The sequence below is a fragment of the Anas acuta genome, chromosome 12 (assembly GCF_963932015.1).
Source record: "Anas acuta chromosome 12, bAnaAcu1.1, whole genome shotgun sequence".
Lineage (NCBI taxonomy): Eukaryota > Metazoa > Chordata > Aves > Anseriformes > Anatidae > Anas > Anas acuta.
In genome coordinates, this window is record NC_088990.1 from 10072727 (window position 1) to 10098383 (window position 25657).

The 25657-nt window shown below is 40.5% G+C and overlaps 1 protein-coding gene across 3 annotated transcripts in view; it reads left to right on the top strand.

The window, feature by feature from the left end:
- The window catches only part of BNC1 (basonuclin zinc finger protein 1), a 76250-nt gene that overhangs the window by 30291 nt on the left and 20302 nt on the right, over window positions 1–25657 (top strand). Inside the window, exon 1 of one of the 3 annotated variants that reach the window (XM_068696370.1) lies at window positions 25065–25486. The exons of the other annotated variants lie outside the window; for them this stretch is intronic. Within the exon in view, the coding sequence (XP_068552471.1) occupies window positions 25478–25486 (9 nt within the window). The 5' untranslated portion in view covers window positions 25065–25477. Of the gene's footprint in view, window positions 1–25064; window positions 25487–25657 lie in introns of those variants that run through there. 3 annotated transcript variants of the gene reach the window in all.

The following is a 25657-nucleotide window of genomic DNA, read 5'->3' on the forward strand; positions in this document are numbered from 1 at the left end:
AGTTTTGTGGCTTTGGACGATCAGCAGTGGTAATATACAAATGATTTTTCACTCTAAAGAGCGCAATAAAATGTTATTATACTTGCTAATCTCCTTTTTCATATCTTGCCAGTTGAGGACTGCTACCATACAGCAATACAGCTGGCCTAGTGGAGATGCCTGTGTTTTTGCCACTCTTTGTTCGTGGGGGAATGAGGACAGTTTTCTGTACACAGTATTCTGCCCTCCTCTGAAAACATCTGAGTCACACGGCTGTTTCCCAGTTGGATCCGAGGCTCATTCTGACTGTACATTAAGCGGTATTATGCAACACAGGCTGACAAACTTGGCTAATGATACAAACTGCAAAGAAAAATATTAAGGTGGACAAAATTCCTAGAGACAGATGTGATTGTCTGGGTGCCAGTGACACTTCCATTGTACTTCAGCTTGGTCACCATCATCCCTCGGTGCAGTAGGCTCTGCCAAAAACTGCTTTAAAATCTGCTTGCATCTCTTGAATAGAGCCCAGAGAAAAAGATGCTTCAACCATACCACTTTGGGATGCCAGAGCAGTGAACCTCCCGTGGCCGGGGCTGCTTGGCCCTCCTGCTGCTGTGCTCAGACCCCCAGCAAGGAGGACGGCGGTGGGTGCTTTCCGCTGCCGCAGCCTCTCCCCGCTTTGCTGGCAGAGGCCGCGTGTCCTGGTTTACATTGGCAGAAGCCAGCATAGCTCAAGGATGAATTTAGCCCTTGGCACTCCTCGGAGAGCTGACTCAGATGACTGCACATGAAAACTACAAGCTGGTCTCTTATTTAATTCCCCTGAATGTTCAGTGTTTAACTTTTTATTATTTTAATTTTGACTTTTTGTTAAAATTATTTTCCTGTTCAGTGGAAGAGCTTTGCTGTCGGGCTCCCTGGGATGTTCTGGAGTTATTACAGGAGTGGAGCAATAAGAGTTGTCACATATTCAGGGCCTTATCCTGAAGGATCTCAAGTCCTTCGCAGAAAATAAATTCAGCCTCATCAGCAGCCTCCTTGACAGATCACGTTGCTCTCTTTTGTATGAGAAAAGGAACAAAGAAAATTTAGGTGACTTGCTCAATGGTGTGTGGCAGATCCATGACAGAACTAGGAAAGGAAATACTGCAATTCTTTCCTCTGAATACAGTGGGTAAAATGGTGACCTCTGTAGCCAGGATTTCTTCTTCCATCAACTGTTTTGGATCACATTCAGGTGTAGCTACATCAGTTTGTGTCTTGGATCTTGTGACTGATTACCTCAGAATTTCAGGTCCTGTTTTGAATTTAGTGTCTTTCTAGTCTTCACTTTTGTAAGGAGAGGTCAAGGTCTCTTTGGCTGGAGTATGGATTTGGGAGGTGTTACTCTAACCTTCCTAGCAGGGGTGCCTCAGCAGGAGCTCTGGGAACATACCTGCACTGCTCAGTGAGCTACTCCTGTGTCTGAGGCTGCTGGGGTCCTGGTGCGCCAAGTCCTCTGGTGGGAAATAGTGATTGGAGTTCAGCTAGCCCGTCTCACCAGGTGTGTGGTATCTGCTAGGATACGGATGGGTTTGGGGTCTCAAGAAGGAACCCGTAGTGCCAAACCTACAGCTTGGAAGGGAATCTTCAGAAAAGTATCCAGGAGCTTACGCTGAAGGAGATGTGTGCTGTCCCAGGGAGGTGACAGGATCGCATTGTATGCATGTCACGGCACTTGGCGGGCTTGCACATGACCTGATGAGAGTTGCCCAGCCACCAAGCACCACTGATACCCAGCTCTTTATGGAGGCTCAGCCTTGTGCCATTTCTACTCACCTGCAGTTCTGTAGCATTCAGCCCATTCCCTCAGATTGTGAAGCACAAAACCTGGGCTCTGTCTTTTCATGCCGTGTAAAAACCTTTGCCTTGGGGGAGAGCTCTAGACAAGGGCACAAAGAGACGAAGTAGGGGTTTGCCTCAAAACTAAAATAATGCTGCCCCTCCTGCCATTTCCCCCTGACACTGCTTCCTGCCAGCTCGGTGCCTGATGCAATTTATGTCGGAAGCAGAATCGGTTGGGGCACGTTTGTGATTGTAACTGGCATTGCTGTCATGCCTCACGCTGCGTGCGCGGCCTCTCCCTGTGTCCCTGGTGTCTGAACGCATTAGGTGCGTGGTGGGGAGCAGGGCCCCGGCAGGGAACACCGGCGGAGGAGAGCCACGGGGCAGGCGGCTGCGCAAACCCAGCGAGCAGAGCTCGGTGCAGCTGCTCTCTGCTCATCTGCAAGGGTGGAGGGCGGCACGCTGACCCTGCAAAGGCACCATCTGAGGGGCACCACTCACTAATGTGATCTCTGAGCAGAATTTAGCTTCTGAATTGAGGTTACTGTAAAACTAGAAAAGTTTTTTTTTGTGGGTTGGTCTTGCATGCTACATGCAAATATGTGAACACTTCTTGTTTAAACTGAATTAACAGGGGAGAAGTGAAATGACTGGATTAGTTAGCACTGGAGGGACTAATGTTTCTAATAACATTTGGCTGAAAATTTACACTGCAAAACTTGGTGTTGCTGAGTTTTGTTTCTTCAAGCAGTCACCCCCTGACTGCTCTCCTTTCTTTTCTATTCTTAACGTGCAATTAAAGTGGAACTCCCCTTTATTATTACTGCAAACAACTTGAAAGTGAGTGAAGCACATACTTTTCAGATTTCAATGCTTTGCTTGCTCCTATCAGTTAAACTGTGTTGCTCTGATAATTTAGTTGACTTCATTGAAATTATGCCAGCCCTTAATTTCTCCCCTTACTGGTCAAATAAGTAAACGTTCAGTAATGACTAGATATGATTTTGCTTGTCCCTGATATAAGGTGAGGTTTGCTCTTGATTTAAATACAGTCAGGTCTCTTGCTTCATCCACTGAAGCCACAAGTGGACGTACAGAAGCTGTTAACTACAGAAATCTGTTTTTTTGGAGACTACCAGCTTTCTTCCACTTATATCACAGATATTTAATATTGAGAAATAAAAGCCCAAATGAATTAGACAAGAGAAATTAACTCTCAAAACAAAATTTCATCTGTTAATTCAAACTAAGTGATTCACTCCAACTTTCAGTGAAACATTAATGAAACTTTGATGAAGTTTTGCTACAGTGTTACCAGTTTAGAAAATTTTTTACACTTCTGAACTACTTACAAATACTCAGACTGAACTTCTATTGCTCATGAGAAGCGTGAAAATGCGGGTAGCTAGATCCTAGGCAGGACACATTGCCGGAGTGCCCAGTAAGGCAGCACTCACACCTCGATGGGCTTTGGATCGGGCTCCTTCTGTGTGTTGAGTCAGTGCAGCAGTGCCTGAATGGGATTCTTTAAAGGTGACTGTTTACCATGAAGCTGGCCAGATTCTGTGATTTTTATGATGTAGGTAAATATTCACCAGGAATTAGGGTGGATTAGTCGATCTATTGTCATACTTGCCAAGCTGGAACACAAAAGGCTGCCACTGACCTACAAGCCCCTCACCCCAAGCAGCACCATGCTACTGTAACTGGTATTTAAACAACTGCAGAGGGAGGTATCTCTTAATAACTATAGCATTAGTGCAAAGGTGCTTAATGACTTCAAGACAAATAGATAATTAACCCATTAAACACTATAGAACTGAAAACTGTATCCCCAGTGAACTTCAGAGTTCACTTCTGCTTTATGGAGTGTGAAGCCTAAGCCCAGGCCCAAATCAGTTGTGACTGGAAGCGGAAGGAAGCACAGGAGAACATGGATTTGGGTTTTCCAGTTTGAGCCATTTTCCTGACTAGTCAGTTTTTCTGAGCTACCTGCTTTGTAAGCATACCTGTAGCTATTCCATATAGATGTTAACTTTCGACTTTTGGACTACAAAGGGGTTCTTGTGTGTATGGTGTTTTAATTTTCTGTCTCATGAAAGAATACTGTGATAAGGAGTTTGACAGGAAGATGCTGGGGGAAGCAATCTAGTGGAACTCTACTTTTGGATTTACAGGCACAAGTTTTCTAATACTGTCATTTTTTTGCAGCCTTTATGCCACGTGCTTTCTTATCCTAAAATAAGGTAGAAATTAGGTTATGAAACTGGCCTTTTTCCTCACTGAAAGGGAAGCAGTGTGCATGTGCTTAAACAGGAAGAGGTGGATATTTGAGTGAGGTCTCCAGTACTGCTTGGAACCTCAGTCATACATCTTACTTATCTTGAGAATGTAAAGAACACAAATAGCAACAGGAATGGCAAATGTCTTAGACCTCAGAGGGCAAGATTTTCAGAAGCAGTTCTTTTTTATGAAAAATGTCACAGATGTGGTCAGTAAATGCTATGTCATAGGACCATGCATTATTTAATGTACATCTATGTTCTAGTGTATGCATGTATCTAGTTTTGTAGCTGAAAATTGAGCATATTGATGTAGAGCTAAAGGAGGCTGCAGTGTTTGAAAGATTAGAAGACGAGGTCATCAGGCCACAAGGCTGTCATCAGTTTCATCCTCTGAAAATACGTGAACATAGAACATATTAGGAAACTACAGGAGAGGTTTTATAAGTGAGTAAATCTGATTTCTGTAACAAGACTTCTATTTCTTGTCACCTGTCTGTTTTTATCACATCTTTCAGTTTTCAAATAATCTTTTTTTTTTTTTTTAAAAAAAAAAAAAGACAACCCTGAAGAGGACCCTTGCCTGTAGCAGGAAGTATATTCTCCCAGTTTCTCTCTTTTTCTCTCTCTCATTATATGCTGGCATGAACACTCTGACATTGCTAATTGCCTCCACATTACACTGGCTGAATTCCAACAGTAGTGGCATAAAAATTAATGAACAAGACAGAGCTCACACATAAGGAACATATGGTGCAATAGCGGTCAATTGCATTCTAGTTTAAAATAATGTCTTGAGAGAGTCATGATCAAAGCACTTTCACAAAATGAAAAGGGCCAGATCCTACTTGCATTATATATCTGTGCTACCTTACTGTCCTCGGTGAGTATGCTTATGTGAACAAGGAGATTCCCCAAACTGTAAATAGCGAATGCCAAGCAGTTGTTTCTTTTGCAAATATAAAATGAATTCAGTCCACTGTTTTTATTGTGAGAGATGTCGTGAAGCAACATCTGTGCTTTTTATTGTGAACAAATATCTGAAGCAAGGCAAGGAAAAAAGAAAAATAACATTCTTACAGAAGTAGTGAATTCTTGAAAGATTTTATCATTGTCTTTGTTAACAGTGCCTTCACAGTGAGCTATGCAGTTTATAGAAAGGTGACACACAATTATTTTCCATTATCCTAAAATGTGCAACTTAAAGTTAACATGAGTTGTTTTTATCTGTGTATATGCTTCATACAAAATCCAGATTTTGAAGCAATTAAGATAGTGTTAATACAAGGTACTCTCAAGATTCTTTCAAGTTGAAAGCTTGTTCAAGATTAATGTTAAAATACAGGTTTTATTCTCTTGCCAAAGTACATGCTAGGTAACCTCTTGTTAACATTAATGGGAGTTAAATATTTGCACTGAGAGGAAAATAGACCCCAGTTGTGATAGAAACTATGATTATAATATAAATAAACATGGCTTTTTAAATATCTTCTACTGCCTGATTATGGAACAAACCATTACATTAGGATTTCAAGGCCTTATGATATAAATTATTGATTCTTGTTATGCTAGAGATTTCCTATCGTTATCAATGTGAAATGAGGTGTTCCTTATCTCATGAGATTTGAACGCTAATATTAACTTATATCAGGCAAGTCCTTTAACAGTTTAATGAATGACCCAAATAAATCACTACTAACTACAGTACTTCATATGCGAGGAAGGGGGGTTAATGTCTCTCTATTATCTGTATCCTCAGCCAGATGAGATGCTTTGGTCTCTACCCCAGGCTGCAGCAGCCTGGGTGTTGCCCAAACTGAAGGGTGGCTGCAGATGGCCCCACTAGGTCATTATAGCCACTGGGGAGAGCTGGAATGCAGAAATGCTTCAGCCACATCCCTAACATGCCTCCTGCTACTCGGCAGGAATTTCCTTGGGGCTAACTCGCTCTGGCTCGTAGCCATTTCTACTTTAACTTGTAGCAGTATAAAGCATAGGTAGGACAGCTAATTGGGACTGGGGGAATGAACGGGAGACAGCTCTTTACATATCTGGTTAAGCATTTTGTTTTTGATTTTTTTTCGTCTACTTTAAAGAAGGAAGCATTTCTCAAAGAATTACGGAAACATCCTTTTGGTAATCCTGAAGAAGTAACTGTTTCTCATCTGGATTTTTTGTATGTGATATAATATGGATTTAGCTAAGTTTTTATTTACTTATTTTAAGACTCAATGGACATAGTTTCAATTTTTTCTTAAGACATTGCAAATTATATTTTAAAGGAAATGTCATGCAGTAGCTGAGTTCAGTGCAGCGCAGTGGCATCACCATATCCCATTCCATTTACAATGCAATTAGATGCTGTTCTCCTGCAATTAATAGGCCAAGTAACACTCCCAGTTATTACAATAGGCTTCCTGATACAAATCTGAGATAGCTCAGATTGATACCAAGACTTAAGGATATGCTTACGTTGTACAGGGTTGCAACTGGGAGAGAAAAGCACCAGCAGAGTTGCTTGGTTCCTGCTGCTCTTACCCAGAGTTGCATTTGGCTCGCTGTGTCGTGGCCTATATGAAAGGAAGCAGTCTCTTCCTCTTCTCTTTTCTCCCCTTTCATAAAAAGAAGGCAAAGGGCACCAGATGGCATGCGTTACAGAGCTTTTCCTTCTAGCATAGAATTTATTTCCAAGATGTAGAATTGTGAGGATTCCTTCAGTCATCCCCCTAGAGTCACAGGTTTGGTATCTCGCCAATGGCATGTAATACACTTCCTGGCATGCTGTATGAGAAGTAAAATTAGTTCAGAACTTCACTTTACAGTTGAGGCTTTTTTTTTAACCGTGTTATTTGAACATGCCTGGAAAAGGATCAGCTTTTAAGATTTATTAACCATTTCATTTCCGATGTAGTCATAGCCTCCCACCCCAGTTGAGATTTGGACAATTGTCAAAATATGCAAACAGTTTGAGCCTTGTTGCTTAATGCCATATGGAAGTAACGTTCAGCCTTTGTTCTGTTTCCTTGGTGTGAAGTAAAGCATTGGGAAGGAATTGGAAGTGATACTAGGAAAAAGTTTTAATCTATGTGGCTTTTCCTAGCAAAAAAAGTATTACTGGTAGAACTTATTTTTCAGGACTTGGGGTTTCCAATTGTAGTTTCAGTGTTGCTATTGTAGACAGAAGAGAAAGAAAACTTGAACTGGAAAAAAGTGCGTAATTACCTTAGCACATTTTCCTGAATAAGGATTTAAAGTGGATTTAAAGCTATGTCAGAAAAATTCCTCTTGAAATAGTTGTTACAAACCAGTGATTAATGCATATAAATAGATATTCCTCTGTTTTGCAGATTTGGCTGCAACTTAATGAGTTGCATGTCAAGGGAAAGTTTATCTCAAGGGGCTTCTGCAAAAACTTCATTTAGTTGTTGGGACATGACAGTGGAGTTTTTTATGGCATTTGCATCTTAAAGGCTCTTTTTTTCTTTCTTTTTTCACTTTTTTCATTTTTTTCTACAAATATTCTTAGTCATATCATGTGGAGGTGAGTATTAGTTTAGCATTATGAGAAAAACTTCCTGGGTATTTTTTGCTATCTCTCATAAATTCCCTTGCCATTTTATGGGTGCACTGCACTGTTATCTCGTGAACAATACACATCACACCGTATGCATGTAGTTGAGTGCATGTTTATATGAAAAAAGGAGATTGTTTCTGTCTTGCTATAATCCATGTTTGTACAATTCTTTCAATGTCTTTAATTGTTTTGAACTCTAAAATGAAATGACTTCTAGATAAAATGAGCTTTCAGCTCTCTTCCTTTGTGACAGATTCCAGAGCATCTCTACCTCAAGGCAAGTTTGGTCACCATTTTGCCTTTGTGACCCTTCCTAACCTGTACCACTCAGCAGGCTAGCACTAATGTCAGTACTGTTTACTTGGGCAAGACTGATAGCATCCAGGTGGAGTTTCCAGTCTTTTTTTTTTTTCGTTCTCCCCCCTTCCTTTCTTTATCCAGCCGTGGAATGCATGCCCTAACTGAAGAGTTGAGCAGCAGACTCTTTTGCAGATCCACCAGGTCTTTATTTTACAAACTAGTTGACATTGTCATTCTCTTTTTGCATAAACAGGGGACAAAGCCCCAAGTCAGTGGGAAATGGCATGGTTTGACTGACCTGGGTGGATTTATACCACTCTGCATGCTAAGGATCTGGTTTGCAAATCTGAGTTTTCCCTTTGTTTGACCTTTTCTAAAAACAATTTCTTCACAGTTTGCAGGCAGCTTGTCGACCAAACTTCTCACTAAAATACTAATGCCAGCACATCTTTATTTCATTGATTTATTCATTTGTATGCTGGTTCAGTGATACTGGCTTACTTAAATGCCCTTTTGCTGTTTTTCTTTCATTATTTACTGATTTCACCTAGGTGAATAAGGTTGTGCAAATTATTATAAATCAGTCCACTTACAACTTCTGACTCCTCTTGATTTAAGTACTGATTTACTGTCCTTGACAACTGAGAGCTGTACAGTTTCTCTCCCTTCTGAATTTGAGAAAGACTAGAATGTAATTCTTAGCAATTAATAATAGATCATTAGAAATACTGAAATTATCCACAACTGAACTGTAAAAGTGATGTGACTGATCAGAATCCTACAGAGCCCTGTGGGCAGCACCTGTAAGGAAAGAAAGGCTCAGCCAGCACGCGCCTGCCTCTGCTACATCAGCTCCTGTCAGCAGCACAAAAGAGAGGTAGAACCAGTCCCCAGTCACCTCTCTGGGGACAACCTTTGCAAAGAGCTTAAGTGCCATTAGCGTGGCAAACTATGCCAGGTACTTTTCATAATCAAGTATAGGAAGTCTGGTATAACCTCACTGCTCAGTTGAGGTTACGCTTCCTTAATGCATGGGAGAGCACGGCTCTGCTACTGAATGTGGTGTGAGTCACAGTCCTTTAGCTCCAGCTGTAGAGCTCATGTTCTTACCCCATCTCCATGTACAGCTACTGTGGTAGCTGTTTTCCAAACCTTTAACCATAGCTTGTAGCTGATACCTGTGTGGGTTCCTGGAGCAAATGAACAGATACAGCCCGCTGAATTTTAGCAAGAGGAATGAGTTATTTGTCCGTTCAAAAAATATGGATTTTTTTCAGCAGCTGAAAATCTCTGATGAGGTTTTCAAAACACATTTTGCTGCCTCTCATTGGTCTTGAAAGTGAGGGTTTCCTTTTTCCTGATTGATTGTATGGGTAGTGAGAAGCACTCCTTTGTCTGGTGCTCATCTAGTTGACACTGCAGCATCTTTGTGACACTGCCACTGAGGATTTGCACCCTGATGACCTAATGCTAGGATAATGAAACTGAAGTAAGCAACAAAGCACCCTAAAAAGAAATGATTTCTCTGAAGTTTAAAACTGGAGAATAGCAAAATTTCAGTCACTTTGGTTCTGATTAGAATTACAAAGCTGTGTTAAGTGCAGAATTCAGCACAGAATGGCCAGGTGTCCTGATACTATCTTCTGTATGCAGGAAATTTACTGTACCTTTGTCCAGGAACACTGTCACTGTTGTTGCTGCTTTTATCATCATGTGACATACTGGGACCTAATTTTAAAACTGCTTAAAAGGAAATTTAAACTAACAAGTCTGTAATTCCATGACATCACCTTGATTTGGTAGCATTTCTTTCAGTGTGTTTGGAGGCAAGAGAGAAGGAAGGGAGGAAAGGTGATGCCTAGTGAAGCTCATCTCCCAGGTCCCATGTATTAGTGCTGCTATAGAGGACTGTGCAGAGCTATGCAGAACACCCAAGTTAGGCTCCTGCTTTGAGACACCCTCAGAAGGAGCCTCTCCCTGTGCAACAAAGTCCAAGGAAGTCAGGAGAGATTAATCCTTCAGAATATCCTCTACTGATGCTTACAAAATTATCAGAGATGTTAGGAAACTGTTATATTAAAAATTGGTTTACCTGAGTTTCATACTGTTGAAAGTATGGTTCTGAAACTTTCACAAAAGGTTAACTAAGAACAGGAGCCCCAGAGTAGCTCTGGAACAGCATTTAGCAGCACAGCCTGAGGTATTTCCTTGCTTCTGTGGTAGGGCGAGCCCCATTGCATGGGCAGCCAGGACAGAGGAGCTGAATTCACCTGCCTGCAGTTGCACAGCCAGCTGGCAGAAGGCTATAGGCTATATTCCCTGGGAAAACTGTCATAATGTATAGGTCCAGAGGTATTAGAGCTTAAATTTGTATCAGAAGGTCTTACCTGGTTGTATAAAGAAATATTCAAAAACATTTGTTGCTGAATGCTAATAAGAGTGATTTTTTTTGTGTGTGTGTCGTATTGAGCCAGGCAGTGTTTCTGTTAGAGTTAGGCGGTTACTTGCAGTGCTGAAATGGACACTTTCTCCAATGATAAGAAGTTTCTGGCATTGTTGCTACCTCAGGAATTTGAAAGAAAAAAAAAAAAAGAGAAAAAAAAAAAACACCAAAAATTACACCAATAAAAAGGTCTTGCATCATGCCTAAGGTCATTAGCATCTGGCTTTGGGAAGCTGCCAAAGGGAATGAATTTCAAAGGCTGAGACTATTAGTTGAGAGCCTGCCAGTCCCAAGAGGTCTTACCTCAGTCTTACAGCAAGAGCTTCCTGGCAGACCTTAATGGCTGTGACAGTACTTTCGGTGAGAGGATATCACTTACAATTGAATCTAGAACTACGTGGGACTTAGCAGAAACTTTCTAGCACAATGAATGGCGCCAGGAAGAAACAGAAAACCAGCAAATGGCCTGAATGCAGGTGTTACGTGCTCACATCGGTTCTCTCTGCTCTGGGGGAAAACAGATGCTTTTCTGCACCTGCTCTACTTTCAGCCCAGCTAAGAAGAATGCACTGCATTAATCTTGTATAGAGGTGACCAAAGCAAGGTGAATCCGCATGGTCTCTTCCCCAGCCATAAGCAAGCAGCTCTCTAGATGAGCAGTGCTGCGTATAAATCCACAAGCCAAGAACTGTCAGCTCAAAAGCAGAGCAGGCACTGCTCCTGCTCAGCCCTCCAAATACTTCTCCAGCCAAAACCCAGTCTCTTCCAGTGAATCTGAAATGAGTCACAGTCAGCTGGTTTTGTCAAGTCCCCTGTCTTTGTCAGGCACTGAGGAATAGATCCACGGATGGATGATATCTGCTTGTTAATGTGACACTGCAGATCAACATGTGTGCCCGTGCCTTCCAGCAGGCTTGACACACTGCAGTGCGGACAGAAGCAGACTTTTCTGGGGTACCAACAGTTGCCCAGGGGTCTGCTTTGGAGCAGATCCATTCATTTTAAAAGGGGAGCATGTGTGTGTTCTAGCACATAAATAAAAACAAAGAAATTTGGCTGAGAGGCATGCAGTTCAGGAGGTGAACTTCCAAAAATTGAAATAAATAAAGGAAACCTGCAAGTCAAATACATCACTGGTATAGTTCCTTTTTTTCCTTTTTTTTTTTTTTTTTTTTCCTTTTCAGTTCTTTGTGTCTCTCTTCTAGCGTACTTTTGTAGTTGCTGCCATTTGTAGTTGCTGCCAGTTATTGTTGTCTCCAAGACTTAAAAATCTGGTGTCCTAGCCTTACTGCTGTTGGAAATGTGAAATGCAGAGATTACAAGAATTGAGATCCTTGGCTTTTTACAGATGGTAAAACTAGGGAGCATAAGCACAAAGGTATTTAATGGTTCACCAAAGCCTGCCCTGCTTCACTTTCAAGTTCACCCTCCTGTTGTTCTCACCTGTTCTTAATAGATCATTGGTAATCCAGGTGTATTTGAAAGAAGTGCCTAAAATCACTTGTTTAGCTATGTAATAAGTGGACAAAGAAAGATGTGACATTTGTTCCAATAGAGTTTTGGTGTTGCTGTACATAGGGATGAAATACATCTTTTGCAAATAGAAAACATCATTGCTCACAGAGATAAAATGTTGGCATTTAAAACTTAACCTGTGGCTCATCACTCTTCTACATGAGATCATTGCACAGCAGAATGAATTTCAGAAAACATAGTACAGATAATTTTAAAACAGGATGGATTACTGTTTCTTGCTTTAACCTCAGCAATAATGACTGGAAAGTGTTCCACCATGTAGAAGTGAAAGTTGATAGGTCTCAGTTTAGTTCCCATATGGATTTCGTTTAGTTCTCACGTGGGAAGGTGTACACATCACTGAAAGTGCCTTTTTTGTTGTGCTTTTGTAAATGAGATCATGTTCAGCATGATCATGGAAAACGAGGATTGGGATGAGCTGTGAAAGAGAACATGTTTGTCTAGAGTTCATCTCCAGAGATGGATCTGAGTGCTAGGTAGGACAGTGCGTGCACCTGGTCATTCTCTGCAGGCCCCTCAAATGTCCCTGTGATGCCTTTCCTCAATGGCTGAAATGAGGTTTAATCGGAAATATCTGCCTGCCCCACTGTGGGGCTTTTGGGTTTTGTTGGCAGAGGAGGCAGAGAATCAAATATTCTTAGTAGGAAGAGAAGCCCTTTCTCTCATATGTTTGAGATTGAACCTGTATAAGAATGCAAATGAACCAGTGCCATCAAATATCTAGATCATTTCTGGGGTGAAAATGTAAAAAGTGACACACGATTCACTTCAACATGAAAAAAAAAAATCTTTTTAAATTTAACATAAATCAGAAATAAAATATTTTTGACAAAGATGAGCTCTTTGAGCAAAAGTAAAATTATGAAGAGCTGTGCTATTTTTTTCCTAACTTCACTTAGAAAATAACTTGATAAACTTCAAGTAAAAATAAATTAAAAGAAAAAAAATACACCAACATGTTAAGTTAAAGAGAAATCTGTGCAAACATTGCTCCTACTGTGCAGCCCTGACCACCGGGTGAGGGTACCAGTCAGGGGCGTGTTTTTGCCTAAAGTGTCACAGCAGGGCGCTGGTCTGGAGTCCCCTCAGTGTTCCTGGGCGTCTGTGTTAGTGGTATTGCATCTCCTGGTCAAGAACCATGGGATTTCAGAGAGGACAAGCAATTGCTTTTTAATGTGAATCCCTGTCTTTTCCCAAGATTGCTGTTATTTTATCATCGCGGTTATTTTTCAGCCATGTTTCAAAGGTAGCTGAGTGTTCAGAGCTTGTAATTGACGGTAAGAGGCCAGGTGGTAATTTCAAGTCCCCGATACAGGTGGTCACCTTGAGATTTGCCAAGTACGAGCCTTTGAGAAACATTTGCCCTTTCAAACGAGGCTTATTTTCCATTGAAGTAATAAAGCGGGTACCCAAGATATATTTCTGATCACAACTGTTGTTTACGTAGGCTCCTTGTTCCAGTTCTTGTAATTGTGACTGGCTAGGCACGATGCGACGCTTTAATTGGGAAGTAAAACAAGCAGTGTGTTCCACTGCTAATGGCTGGGCTGTGCAGAGCAGTTACTAATTAGCCTAAAGAAGCACCAAATACTGGTGTTTTCACAGACTGAGTTTCCAACCCCTTATTTACATCACAAAATCTATGTATAAAAGTAGCTTGCATCTCTCCTCCCCTGTAAACACGTATTTCACATTCTGTGAGGCTGATGCTACAGAATGAATGTTACCCAGATAATGTGGGTTGGAGTACAGAGAAAATATCTTGATAAACAGAATACACAGTTTCTAAGGCTAGAAATGAGTTCTTAGAGCTTTCTAAAGAAGCCAATTTTTCTTTAATAGATGTATTGCAAAGGCTGTGCTATTTCTCTTTGCTGGCCAGTATAATATGATGGTTCTGCACAAAGACATCTTTTTCTAAGTCTATAGAGGAAGTGTTTGTAAAGGCTGGGATTGTGCCTCTACTCTGCAATGTTTATAAACAGCAATTGTCGCTTGCTTGCTAAAATGGTGGTCAGGAGAAAATGCTATTCTTAGGAGGAGGATGAAGCCACAGAACGGGCTGAATGACAGGCTGGCTCTGTCGCAGATTTATTATACAACTTTGGGTAAATCACAAATCCACCAGCTTGTAAAAAGGAGATAATGCTAAGCATATAGTGAGGGTTGCAATGTTTTATTGGTGTTTTTTAATAAAAAATGTGTTGAGATCACTTGAAATGAAAGGCTTCAGAGGTATATGGAATTTATTACAGATCTAGTATAAATTGCATTTCTTGGAACTAAACTGATTTTTACCAATGAGGATTTAAATATATTCGGAGTCCAAAAAGGCATTTCCTTCTTAATAGCCCTCCTCTACTGTAGAGAAAAGTAAAGATCACAGCAAATGTTCCATTTCTATTTGAAGGTGTCACAGTGTTTTTAATAAAGGTTGTGCTGACTGTATCACTACCTCATTTCAGCACGGACAATTTCAAAAGAAGCTAGCACTAAATGATTATGTTAATCTCAGTGGTTTTTCCCTATTCAGATTTTTGTCTAATTGATGTAGAGATGTAGTAGTGCTCCTTTACTACAGAGTCACGCAAGCCGGATGCCATGCTGCATCTTCAGCACAAAAAGAATATTCTCTTAATCAGTTGGGTAACCTGAGTATGGTGGAGCCATATGTGGATGAAGAGTTTAATACAGAAAAAATTATTACAAGGCAGGGGCTTTGGAACAAGGCATGTGGCCGGGCTAATAAAAATGTCTTGCAGTTGCTGCCAGTAGGCTTGATCCTGCCTCCCTCAAAGCCAGCAATACAAGTTGTGTTGGCCATGTGAAGGCAGGAGAAAGTCCTTTAGCCCATGGAGGCCCTCGGCAGGAGGGGCCACCTGTCCAAGGCACTGAAAAAGGCAACAAAATTAATCTCCAACTCCCATTAACCTCATGCGGCTTCAGCGCAGTCTGCTGCGGCCTCCATCGTTACATGCAGTAGGGCCGTCACCGTTCGGCTCGTCTCCACAGGAGCCGAAGGCCTAAGGTGGGGAGCGACAAAACACCCTTCTTACCACTACTGCATGGTTTATTTTTAACAGTAGGACAGCATAAAAGAGAAAAGGAGGTTTGTGAAAAATCGCACAAGCTGTGTGTGTCTTTAGTGTAGCTGAAGGCTCATTACTTCCTTGTGGTAATCCTGCCAGGCCTACTTCTTCAATCCCTTCTGTGTCGGTCTGGCAGTCAGCTTCCTGCAGATATTATACCTAAACCACTGCTTCATAAGAGACTTCTGTTTTACACCTGCCATAGTTCTTCTAATTGTATGATTTCGCACCTTGTTCCAGGCCTGGCGTTCCTCCAAGCAATCCCCAAGTGTCTTGTAAAAAGTGGTTGGTCTTGAAGCATTTTTCTTCTTTTCCACTTTTCACGCTATTCGTGCTGCCCTATTATTTTAAACCAGTATATTAATGGAGGGAAAGCCCTGGTAACCAGTCCAGTGCTTCTGAGTTATTAACAGGGCAGCTCCAGTCTCACCCTAAAATAGGCTGGTGCTTGTTCAAGTGCATTTCCAGTAGCGTAGATGCTGAAATTCAAGGGAGTCTGTAGCTAACACAACGCTTATTCATAGCAACTTTGCTTCTTGAATTGCTGCTACCTGTTGCAACATTCAAAGATTCCCAGAAGTTTATTTAATTCCCAAATTTCCTAGCAGTCTAAATTAGCATCCTAGCCACCTTAGCCAAGCCTGGTGTCCGGATCACCCAGATGTACACAGCTTGAGCTGACAAGGAGTTGAGTTCCATTCTGCACACGTTTAAGCTAATAATTTCCAGTATAAAATGCTGTTCTTAATGTTGCATAAAAAATATCTGGTAGCAGAGAGATTCTGGCTTTCTGTGTAAGCAGTCTGCTGTCAGAATGATCAGTGGGGAAGGGATTGGCAGGAGGAGGCAAGGGGCTGGAAAAGCCGGGTGTCTGTAAGCTGAGAAGGGCTCAGTGCTGGAAGGCTGCTCTGTCTCCTCAGGTTCAGAGGAAGGCGAAGTGGTGAGGGGATGAGAGGAGGGAAACTGCGGAGACTGCCTGGGCAATGGGGCAAGGCGGCATCGGAAAATAAATGAGAGCTCGTGGCAGATGCTGATTCCTCAGCCAGCTATTCTTGGCAATGAATAAAAAGGTTAAAGCAAGGAAAAGTTATATTTATTTTTGTGTGTGTGTACGTATGTATGTGTTTTATTTTTAAAAGGTTGCTTTTATTTCCAGGTTTTCAATTATTTCAAAGGTTGCCTACACCAGAGGTGCCACAATAACTCATAGCTTCACAGAGACAAATCTATTATTGCTTATCACAGGAATGCCCAGAGGCCTCTTGTAGGGACAGAGCCCCATTGTGTCAGGTGTTATGGAAACATCATGTATATCTTTGATTCATAGTGGATTTTGAATCACCCTTAATAGTTTAATATTTTTTCCCATCAGTTAATTTCGGTTTTCAAGCTCTGAAAGGGGCTTTTACACAGCATTTGTAGGTTCTGGCAAAAATCTCTACAGATCGCTACAGCCACTTCTGCATACCAATTCTATATACCACCATTGGCAAATATCAACAGCTGGCAATAAAATTGGATGTAGGTTGGTCTGAGGATGTATCATAGTGCCAGATTCAAGCGTTAATTGAAAAAAAAAAAAAAAGCAGAATAGAAAAGAAGGAAAAACTGTCTCTTTTTGTGAATTAATCTTAGAACTGAAATGTGACTTTACTAACGTATTAAACTATCCAGATTTTTTTCCTTCCTGTGGCCAGAAATAAGGAAGAGAGTAAGGTAATGAAAATATTGAAGGATTGCTTGGAAAATCTCAGTGTAACATTTTCAGTAAAGTATTGTCAGGTTTAGTTTTTCATAAGAAGTGTAAGATCTGTCCTAGCGGCTCATAAACTGCTTTTTTGGATATGATAATGTAACAAACACTAGGTTGACTATACACTGTAAAGTTATCATATTGAGCAGAAAAATAGTGGGATAGTTGCTCGTGCCATTTAGCAGCACACTCTGCAAATAATCTTTTGAAGCCACTGGGATTATTCATGGATTTTTAAACAAGTCCTTCTGTAAAGTTCTGTTTTTGCCCAGAAATGGTATTTTTATTCATTGTGTGAATGCAGCAACTCTGAATCTGTCCAGCATAATGAAATAGTATCTGTTACACACAGGCAAACATTGAAGACATTTGGAATATGGCTGTATGAAGTGGTTGCCTGTGTTATTTAGGCTGGTTTTTGCTGGAATTACAACTTTTTTTGTTAACACCACTCATATCATCAAGGTATATCCAAAGCTACTACCAACTAGCTGGACAGCTTTCTCTGTAAGTTTTTCACGTATTATCCTCCTGCACTCCTAAAGTCTTATCTCCCTTGTCCATAGCCAAAAGCTACTAACTTGGAACAAAGTTCAATCAAGACCCAAACATAATGAAGAAGGAGAAATCGCAAAAGATGGAGTTAATGGCTGCAGCTACCGCTGTGGATCCTTTTGCCACAGGCTCTGAAAGTCTGGAAAATTAATCAAAGTTCAATCAAGGATGTATGATATTGCGGCGGCTGCAGCAGCAGTGTCTGGTGTCACCTGGGAGCTGTCCATTAAAAACAGCTCACTGAAAACCATCGCGGTATTGATGTGGTATCCTGGTTGAAGGGGGTAGTCAGATGCTTCTCCAGGACGTTGCTATACCTTCTGCTTTTACTACTGGGTAAACTTCAGAAGTTCAACACGTATTTGAGACAAAAAAAAGAGCAGGCAGATGTCTGGAATAAGCTAATAAAATTGGTAGTTTTAAAGAAACCAACTAGGTAGAAGGTGGGTGACCGTTCCAAGGAGGTTTCATGGAATGTCACTGTAAAAATAGGAACTAAATTTTTTTCTTCCTATTCCATAAGAAGGTGGATCTAAAATCAAAAAGATAAATGAGAACAGAAGTTTTGGCTAAAGCATAAAGTTGTAAGATAAGTCTTCATCAGCGTGGGAGAGCTGGTAAATAAGCATCCATAATGAACTCTTGATTGTCCTAGTGGTCACAGTACTTCAGGCATGGTTGTTAAACACAACCTACACATTTCTGGACAAACTGTTATGAGCTTAGAGAGAAAAATCTTCTTCAGATAAGCTGTAGTAATTTTCTGAAATAATTCTTCTTTCAGAAATTAATTTGAAAGCATAGAATGTTTGCTTTTTATTTCATTGCCTGGAAAAAAAATGTCCTATAACCTTTATGATGTTTATGATTTAAACTTGGCAAAACTTGTGGGCAGGGAAAAATCATCTTTCATTTTATCAGACTGCCACTGAGACACATCCTAGTCATCTCTGTAATACTCTGACACTCCCATGAAACAAAGTAAAAATGCCACCACTGGTATTACTGCTATGTTACTCATCGGTTATTATATGCCATGGTTTAAACGGTTGAAAACCACTACCTGGTATTAAAGAACAAGGGGGGGGGGGGGGGGAAAAGGAAAATGCTGGAGGCTGTGAAAATAAATACAAAGCTTGGTACTGTAGGTGAAGTGTCTCCTGTATTGGTAGGACTCTATCACCTTTTTTTTTTTTGGGGGGGGGGGGGGGGGGGGGGGGAGTGAACAAAACAACAGCATTAATGTTTCAGATATCATACTGCCGGCTCTCCTTTTCTTTAACCATGTGAATATGAGTTGCTCCCAGTTTTATGGCAGACATTTTCTTCTGACTTTGACACACCTTTGGCCCAATGTCACACCCTTTGGCCTGGGGGCACAAACATGGTTACTGACTATTCCTTTTATGACAACACAAAGTCTCTGGAATTCTGTCTAGGCACTTTAAATCAGATAGCATAAACAAGTCTTTCTCCTCATTGTATTTCTGCCTGGATCATCACTATATCTTAAGTGAAATTACTGGTATTCTTTTGATAAACCATTAATGCTAGGAAGGGGGGGTGGATTTTTTTTTTTGTTGTTAATTACTAAATCTCGGTGACAGACAGAATCTGCCTGTTAAAACTTGTGTTGTAATTTGAGGATTAAATGCTGCACCTCTGAGAAACATCAGTATCAAAACTGATTTGCTCTAAGAGACTTACCGTTGTTAGAGGCTGCAGTCTGACAAAGTAGATTCCTTAATAACAGAGTTAGCAATTAAATGTTTTATGCTCCTCACAAGACTTACAAGATGAGAGGGCAATTGCTAGAATTGTGCAGAAAGGAAAATGCGTAGCCAGTACAGCCCCCACCTTAATCCCTGCCACCGAAGGACTTCAGCTCCCATTAATGTTTGGCTGTTAGATAAGATTTGAAAATTGCATTTTGCTTGATAACACCTTCCTTATCTAGCCCGCAGGTTTGCAGGTTCATATTCTCCTCTAGCACCTTTATGCAGCCCACCCCAAACCACACTGACCATGTAAAGGGTGGACAGAGCTGCCAAGAACACTTGGGTATCATCCACGCTGCATCCTTTCCTTAGAGCACTATCTCTGGTTGGGTAGACATGTCGTATATATGATAAAGTGATACAGCTTTTTGCCATCCTTTTAGATAGAAGCTGCATACTTCTTTGCAGTTCAAGAACTTAGAAATGGAGAAAGAAAGAAACAGAATCAGTGGGTAAGCCAATTTTCTTTCTAACAGCCCAGGGGTTAGGGAGAAATGGAAGGAGAGAGCCAAGAAAAGTCTGTAAGTGTCTAAAGCTGTTCTGATTCAGGCAGGTCAGTTAAAATATACTTACTTTGAACAGTGATGTGATGCAATTCATATTTTCATAACAATTTTTCCATCTTGATATTCACTGCATATATATCTATATATATAAAACTTCTATATTTCTATGTTTTTAACTAGGTATATTTCTAGGGGCTAGACAACTTCAAAGTTGATGCTTTTTTGGCCCATTTACAAGTTTTAGTTCCAAATACAGATTTGGATTTGAAGCCTGTCCCTCCTTGAAGTTTGAATTCTGTGGACATTACATCATAAAACATTTTAAAAGAAGATAAGGTCATTATGTAAGCTCTTCATGATCTCTTTTCCTGTAGTCTTCGGTTATACATACTGAAATCCAAGCATAGAAAGCACCTACTAGGCAAGAAGGTGAAAGGTAAAGTGTTTAGTTTAACATTTTTAACTGGCAAAAAGACAGAGAACAAAGAATAGGAACAGTCAGTGAGTTTGCAAATGGCTAATAGTTAAACTGGGTGCTCCAGGCTTCGGAGTGGGTCAGATGGTGTTTATTAAAAATCTGGGGAGGTTGGAGAGAGTACAGAAGGAATGCTGCTTACAGAGAAGATACATGTTTTAGACTCATTAAGACTCTGAATTGTAAAGCTCTCCAAAAAGATCTAATAAACCTACCTGAAGAGCAGATAAAACTGCTGAAAAATGCAAAGTAGAGCATGCTGGAAAGAAGTAATCTGGAGTTTTCGTAAATGCTGTCAAGTCCTGGAATGAAATTGTAAGCATTCAACAGAAAGCCCCAGTTATCAGAAAATTGGATGAACTCATCTGTATGGTATATGTGAGCAATGGATTAACTCTATTGCTTTCATTAGAAAAGAGAAAATGTTGTATTTATGTTTGTCACCGAGTACTTGCTAATTGTGTGTCCCTTGCTTTAGTATAAAGCTGCATTAAACAGAGGAAACTAAAATGGTAGAAAGCAAAAGAATAGAACAGAGTAATGTTAAAGTATGTTAATGCTCTCAAAAAGTCAAATGGGACAGCATATCCCTTCAGGTGATCTTATGACATCTACAAAAAAAAAATTAGCAAAAACGAGGAATGAGAACAGGAGAATGAAAACACACAATTCCAAAAATCACTGGAAGCCGGGGAAAGCTTTGCTAGGAAGATCAGCAGTAGGACCACCTCGATTAACAAAGAGATTAATAAGATATGACATGAACAAATGTAGTGATTAGCACAGAGAAGGCAAGCCATGTATGTTGGTTTATTGTATTTCACGTTTTCAAACGTTTTCAAGCAACATGTTTTAACACCAGTATTGAAAAGCTCTTTCTGTGCAGTGTGTAATTAAGCCATGTTGTATAATTATGGTACCATTCCTGCAGGGAACTGGGCCTTAAAAAAGGATGTAACTATGTAACCTTAAAAAAAAAAAAAAAAAAATCTGTTAGATGGCAAACTTACAGAATCCATTATCAACTTTTTTCAGAAATAAATACATTTTGACATAAAGCAATATTTAATAAAAGATGAAAAGAAATTTTCTGTTCAGGTAGCTATTTCGCAACTTAACTGCAGGCTTTCTTGATTCTGGTGACTTTCTATGGAGAGGGGCTGGATCAGTGGTATGAGCTGGTGTTGATGCTTTCTTTATGGGTCTATAATAAGTCTTACTTCAAATATGACCATCCTGAGCTATTTTGAGCTAACAAAGGAAAGTAATGCAGTGAACAGTTAGAGAAAAAGTAGTGCTGAAGCAGAGGTACAAATGCAGGTAGTATTAAATAAACTGCAAATTTTCTTTTTATCTAATTACACTAAAGGAGATATAAATAGCAAAATAGGGATAAACATTTAATCTCAGATTAAACTGTTAATGGAAAACAGTTTTGTACACCATAGCTCAGTATTATCTGCTTGGGCCACCTTTCAAAATCAGCCTACCTTGAGTTGGGTTTCTCTGTTGCTTAGTTGAGAACTGGAGTGCCATACCCAGACCTTCCACACACCTTGAGAAAGCTTCTCACGTACTCTATGGCTTAAGCTGGCCTTTTTGTAGTTGACAAGTGCTTAAATAAAAAGCAGTATGCAGAGTTTAAAACTATTTTGTCATTTGAAACCCAGACCCCCAAGTATGTTTATGTCCTGATGACAGGACCATGGGTTCTCTTTATTTTTAAGGTCATTTTCCTCTTTCCCTCCTATCTCCCCAAACTCTTGGGTCCCTTCAGCTCTGGACAAGTGTGTAATTCTTGTTCTTGGTGGCATTCCTTGCTGAAAGGTGCCCCACTGCCCATCTGTATGATCAAGGGGCAGACCATTAGTTCACATGTCTTTTGTAAGGTGAAATGCTTGATCCACACCTCTCTCCAAGGCAATAAGTGAGCAGACCATTAAATTAGCACGGAGATCTTTGCCAGCACTGATTTAAGGAAGAGGGACATAGTGTATTACGTGTTTGGAATTTAGGCTAAGCAGGCAGGACACAGAGGTTAATGCCGTTTTGTAGCTAACTCTGGTAGAAAGAATTTGACACAGACAGCGTGTGCTTGGGGAAGTTTCGTGTCCCTTTGCATAGAGCACATAGCAGCAAAGACCAAAGCTGCTACTAACATTTAGATTGTGCTTGAATAGTTTGTTGATGGTCTTTTTAAAATGACTTTTTTTTCTTTTGTTTTGGAATCAGCCACCAAATCATGATTGAAAAAAGCCAAGAGAAACATTTTTCTGGGGATGATATTGCACTTTTGTGCTACATCACGCTATCTCAGTTGTAGCGATTCCCTATGATTAATACCTATTTTTTAAAAAATGCTGGATACTAAAATCAGGTAAGAGCAGCAGCTTTCTGTCTGTAACCAGTTCCATGTGTTGGAGCTCTTCTCAAAACTGTGAGTACTCTGGAATTTGGTGAAGGAGTTTTAGCACTTCACAATCTGCCCTACATCCTCTTATGTTCGTGCTGCTCTGAACACAGGCTGAGACATGGCAAAGGAGAGGCAGGCTGGGGCAGATAGGGAGAGAAAGCAGCTTTCCTTGGGCTGCCTTGTTACGCCGTGATTCTAGGTGTTTACATTTGGACTTACATGGATTTCAGACCTGGGAAACCTTTTCTTTTGCCCTCAACAGTGTCCGTAAGAACACAGATAGATGCCTTGGTTTCCTCAAGGAGCTTGCAACTCAAATGCGTTTTAAAAAAAAATAAAAATAAAAATCAGAATTGCAAAAATTGCAATAACTTGCAAATAGCAATTTGATAGCACAGTCCCAGATCGAACCCAAGACCCTTGGCTCAAGCCTGGGGCTCTGTCCTGAAGCTTATTTTTTACAAAAGAAGCTATTTTTCCATTAAATTTCACTGCTGGAAGAGGAGTTATGGGAGTCACTGTCTGGTTTCAATTTTGGTCATTCTTCAAGATACATCTTGATAATTTGTTCTGTACAAGCAAGCTTGAACTATGAATCAGCTGAAATTACTGCAAACGCTGTTAGCGTGCTAGTATTTCTTTAAAAGTTGACCTGTAAATACAAATTGTCTCAAACGTGTCACATTATGCTAGAGATCATTGGATTTTACTGAACAGAGCACAGGTAGTAAAAGGCTGAAAAAATGCTAATCAGTAATAGAGAATAGTTGAAAAAGAGCAAGATTGGAATATGTTCCCATAAAATATTCATTGAAAAAGCTTGAACAATGAAAATAATGCTTAAGAGACTGTTAGTAGATAATTAATTAAGAAAAAAGTCAATTGGTCTTAAATTGTTTGCTATGGATAGTTAGCCCATTTAATAAGAATTATCATCTTCCAGGCAAATGGCAGATAGCTAGTAAATAGGTTTTTCCTGGGAACTGGCTGGAGGGGAGAACAGCTCTCCACACAGCTGACTTTTAGTCACTTATCATTTTGAAGTAAATTCTGACCTTCTGGCGGTTTGTGTAATCTTAAGCCACTCTTTGTTGGAGAATTCTCAATCAGGTAGACTCCTTAGCTACACTGCCGTTTGTTTCATTAAGAGGGAAATACAATTTTAGTAACAAGGTGTGCCTTTGGCTTTGGGTTATCATCACAAGAGGGCAGTTCGGGTTTCCCCTCCCTACAAAGCATAGGCTTTTAAAACCGCTTCTAAGAATCAGCCCAAATAGCATCACGTGGCTGTGATTTGGTGGATGCTTCGTCCTACAGCTCGCAGGACCGCTGATGATGTGTGTGGAAATGTCCTGGCATCCTTGGCAGAGCCCAGTGCTGGTAGAGGTGGCCCTGGGCTGAGCTCTGCTAGGGGAGGACCTATCGGTGGTTGACTCTTCGCACACTTCAGTGGTTTTTTTGGCAGAAATATCTGGCGGGCCATACTAAGATACTAAATCCCCCTCTCTTTTTCTTGGTCTTTGTAAGTAGTTCAGTGGGAGAAATAAGGTATAGAGTGGAGAAACCTATGGATTCAGGGAAAGCGTATGCTTCATGTTGTGCTCTGTGGGCCCAGGTTCTGGTATTGGCTTTAAAATTGGCTTTATCTGGCCTGGTTCCAGTCACTGTGGTGGAGCTGAGTGTCTTTACTCCAGTATTTGGTAAAATGTAAATCAGGTTCTCTCTGTTAGGAGAGAGAAGCATTAAGCATTGTGCATATATCTAGCAAATAATAAATAGGATTAGAAGACAAATTACCCAACAATTATTTGTTACGTTAGCTGCCTTCTCCCTACAGCCATCTTATTTCCTGCTGCCTTCCCTATGGGATTACAGGTATTCATCTGGTCAAACACTGTCCTGGTATGTTCCTAAAAGGATTCCCACTGAGTCCAGTGAGACTTATTCATGTGTGTGTTTCTGGGCGTAGCACGGTGTGTGCCTGGTTTAGGAGGGTGCCAAGAAATAATACATAGGAGGCAAAACTAGAGTAGGGAGAAGTGTTTTCTTCGTGGTTTTGTTTTGTTTTTTAAATAGGTGAGAGATGACTATGACAAAAATCCTGTTCTAACTCATGAATGCAACCCAACACCTGAATAACTCAAAACAGATTTTGGCCCAATTACTGGAAAGTAATTCTTCTCCTGTCTTTATGGCCTGTACTTCTGTTAATAGGAAGCTTCAACTTCATAAAAAGAAATAAAATTCAGCCTTAACACAGAAGTAAGTTGATAGGGGGAAATGTTTTAACTTTAAAAAATACACACCCCACTCAATGAACCTTTAAGACCTGCAAATGTTTAAAAAGAAAGAGAAAAAAAAATCAGCAGCTGCAATTTGCAAAACAACACTCCGACACTAAAAATAAGTAATTTTAATCGCAAGTACCTCGTAGCTTATTTGCAGATAGTTGTACACTCTTGGAAAAAAAAATGTAATAGGCCTTAGGTCAGCTGCATTGATTTAATGCATTACTTAGGCTGCCAGAGCAGAGGTAGAATCTCCTCGCACTGCATTAGGAGTGCCTCAAGCCTCCGTGACTCCTTTTGATCAAATCTCTGTGAAAGATGAGTGTCATGCCCTCTTCGAGCCAGCTGTGAGGGGACTGCCCTGCGACTGGAGGAGCATGCTGGAGCACAGCACTCCGGGGCAGCGAGGTGAGAGCTGGCTGCAGAGGTGAGAGGCAGACACAACTTCGTACTGTAGGTCTGGAGAACACCAAGGGGGAGGATCCTATTTCACTCCCCTGTGCACAGCCTGAGCATACATCAGACCTTGAGGTGCTCAGAGTCAGACAAGAGTAAAGAGGCGTGTGATGGTTCTGCCTTAGTACTTGTACAGACAGGAGTGTTTCCAGTACTTCTTTGTACAACTCACTGAGGGAATGGGAAACTGTTTTATAGCTCTGGAAACATAAGCACAGTAAGAATGTCTGAGGTAAGGAAAGTTCTTTGCAGTTATATATGAATGTGTGTTTTTACTGTGCAACTTTTACTTGTGGTTATGCACTGTGGAGATATAAAAATTCTTGTAATGGTGTTGTTTTGGGTAATGAACAATGGAGATGAAAGCTGTAGTGAAATGTACTCTCCATTTCTTAATTACTAA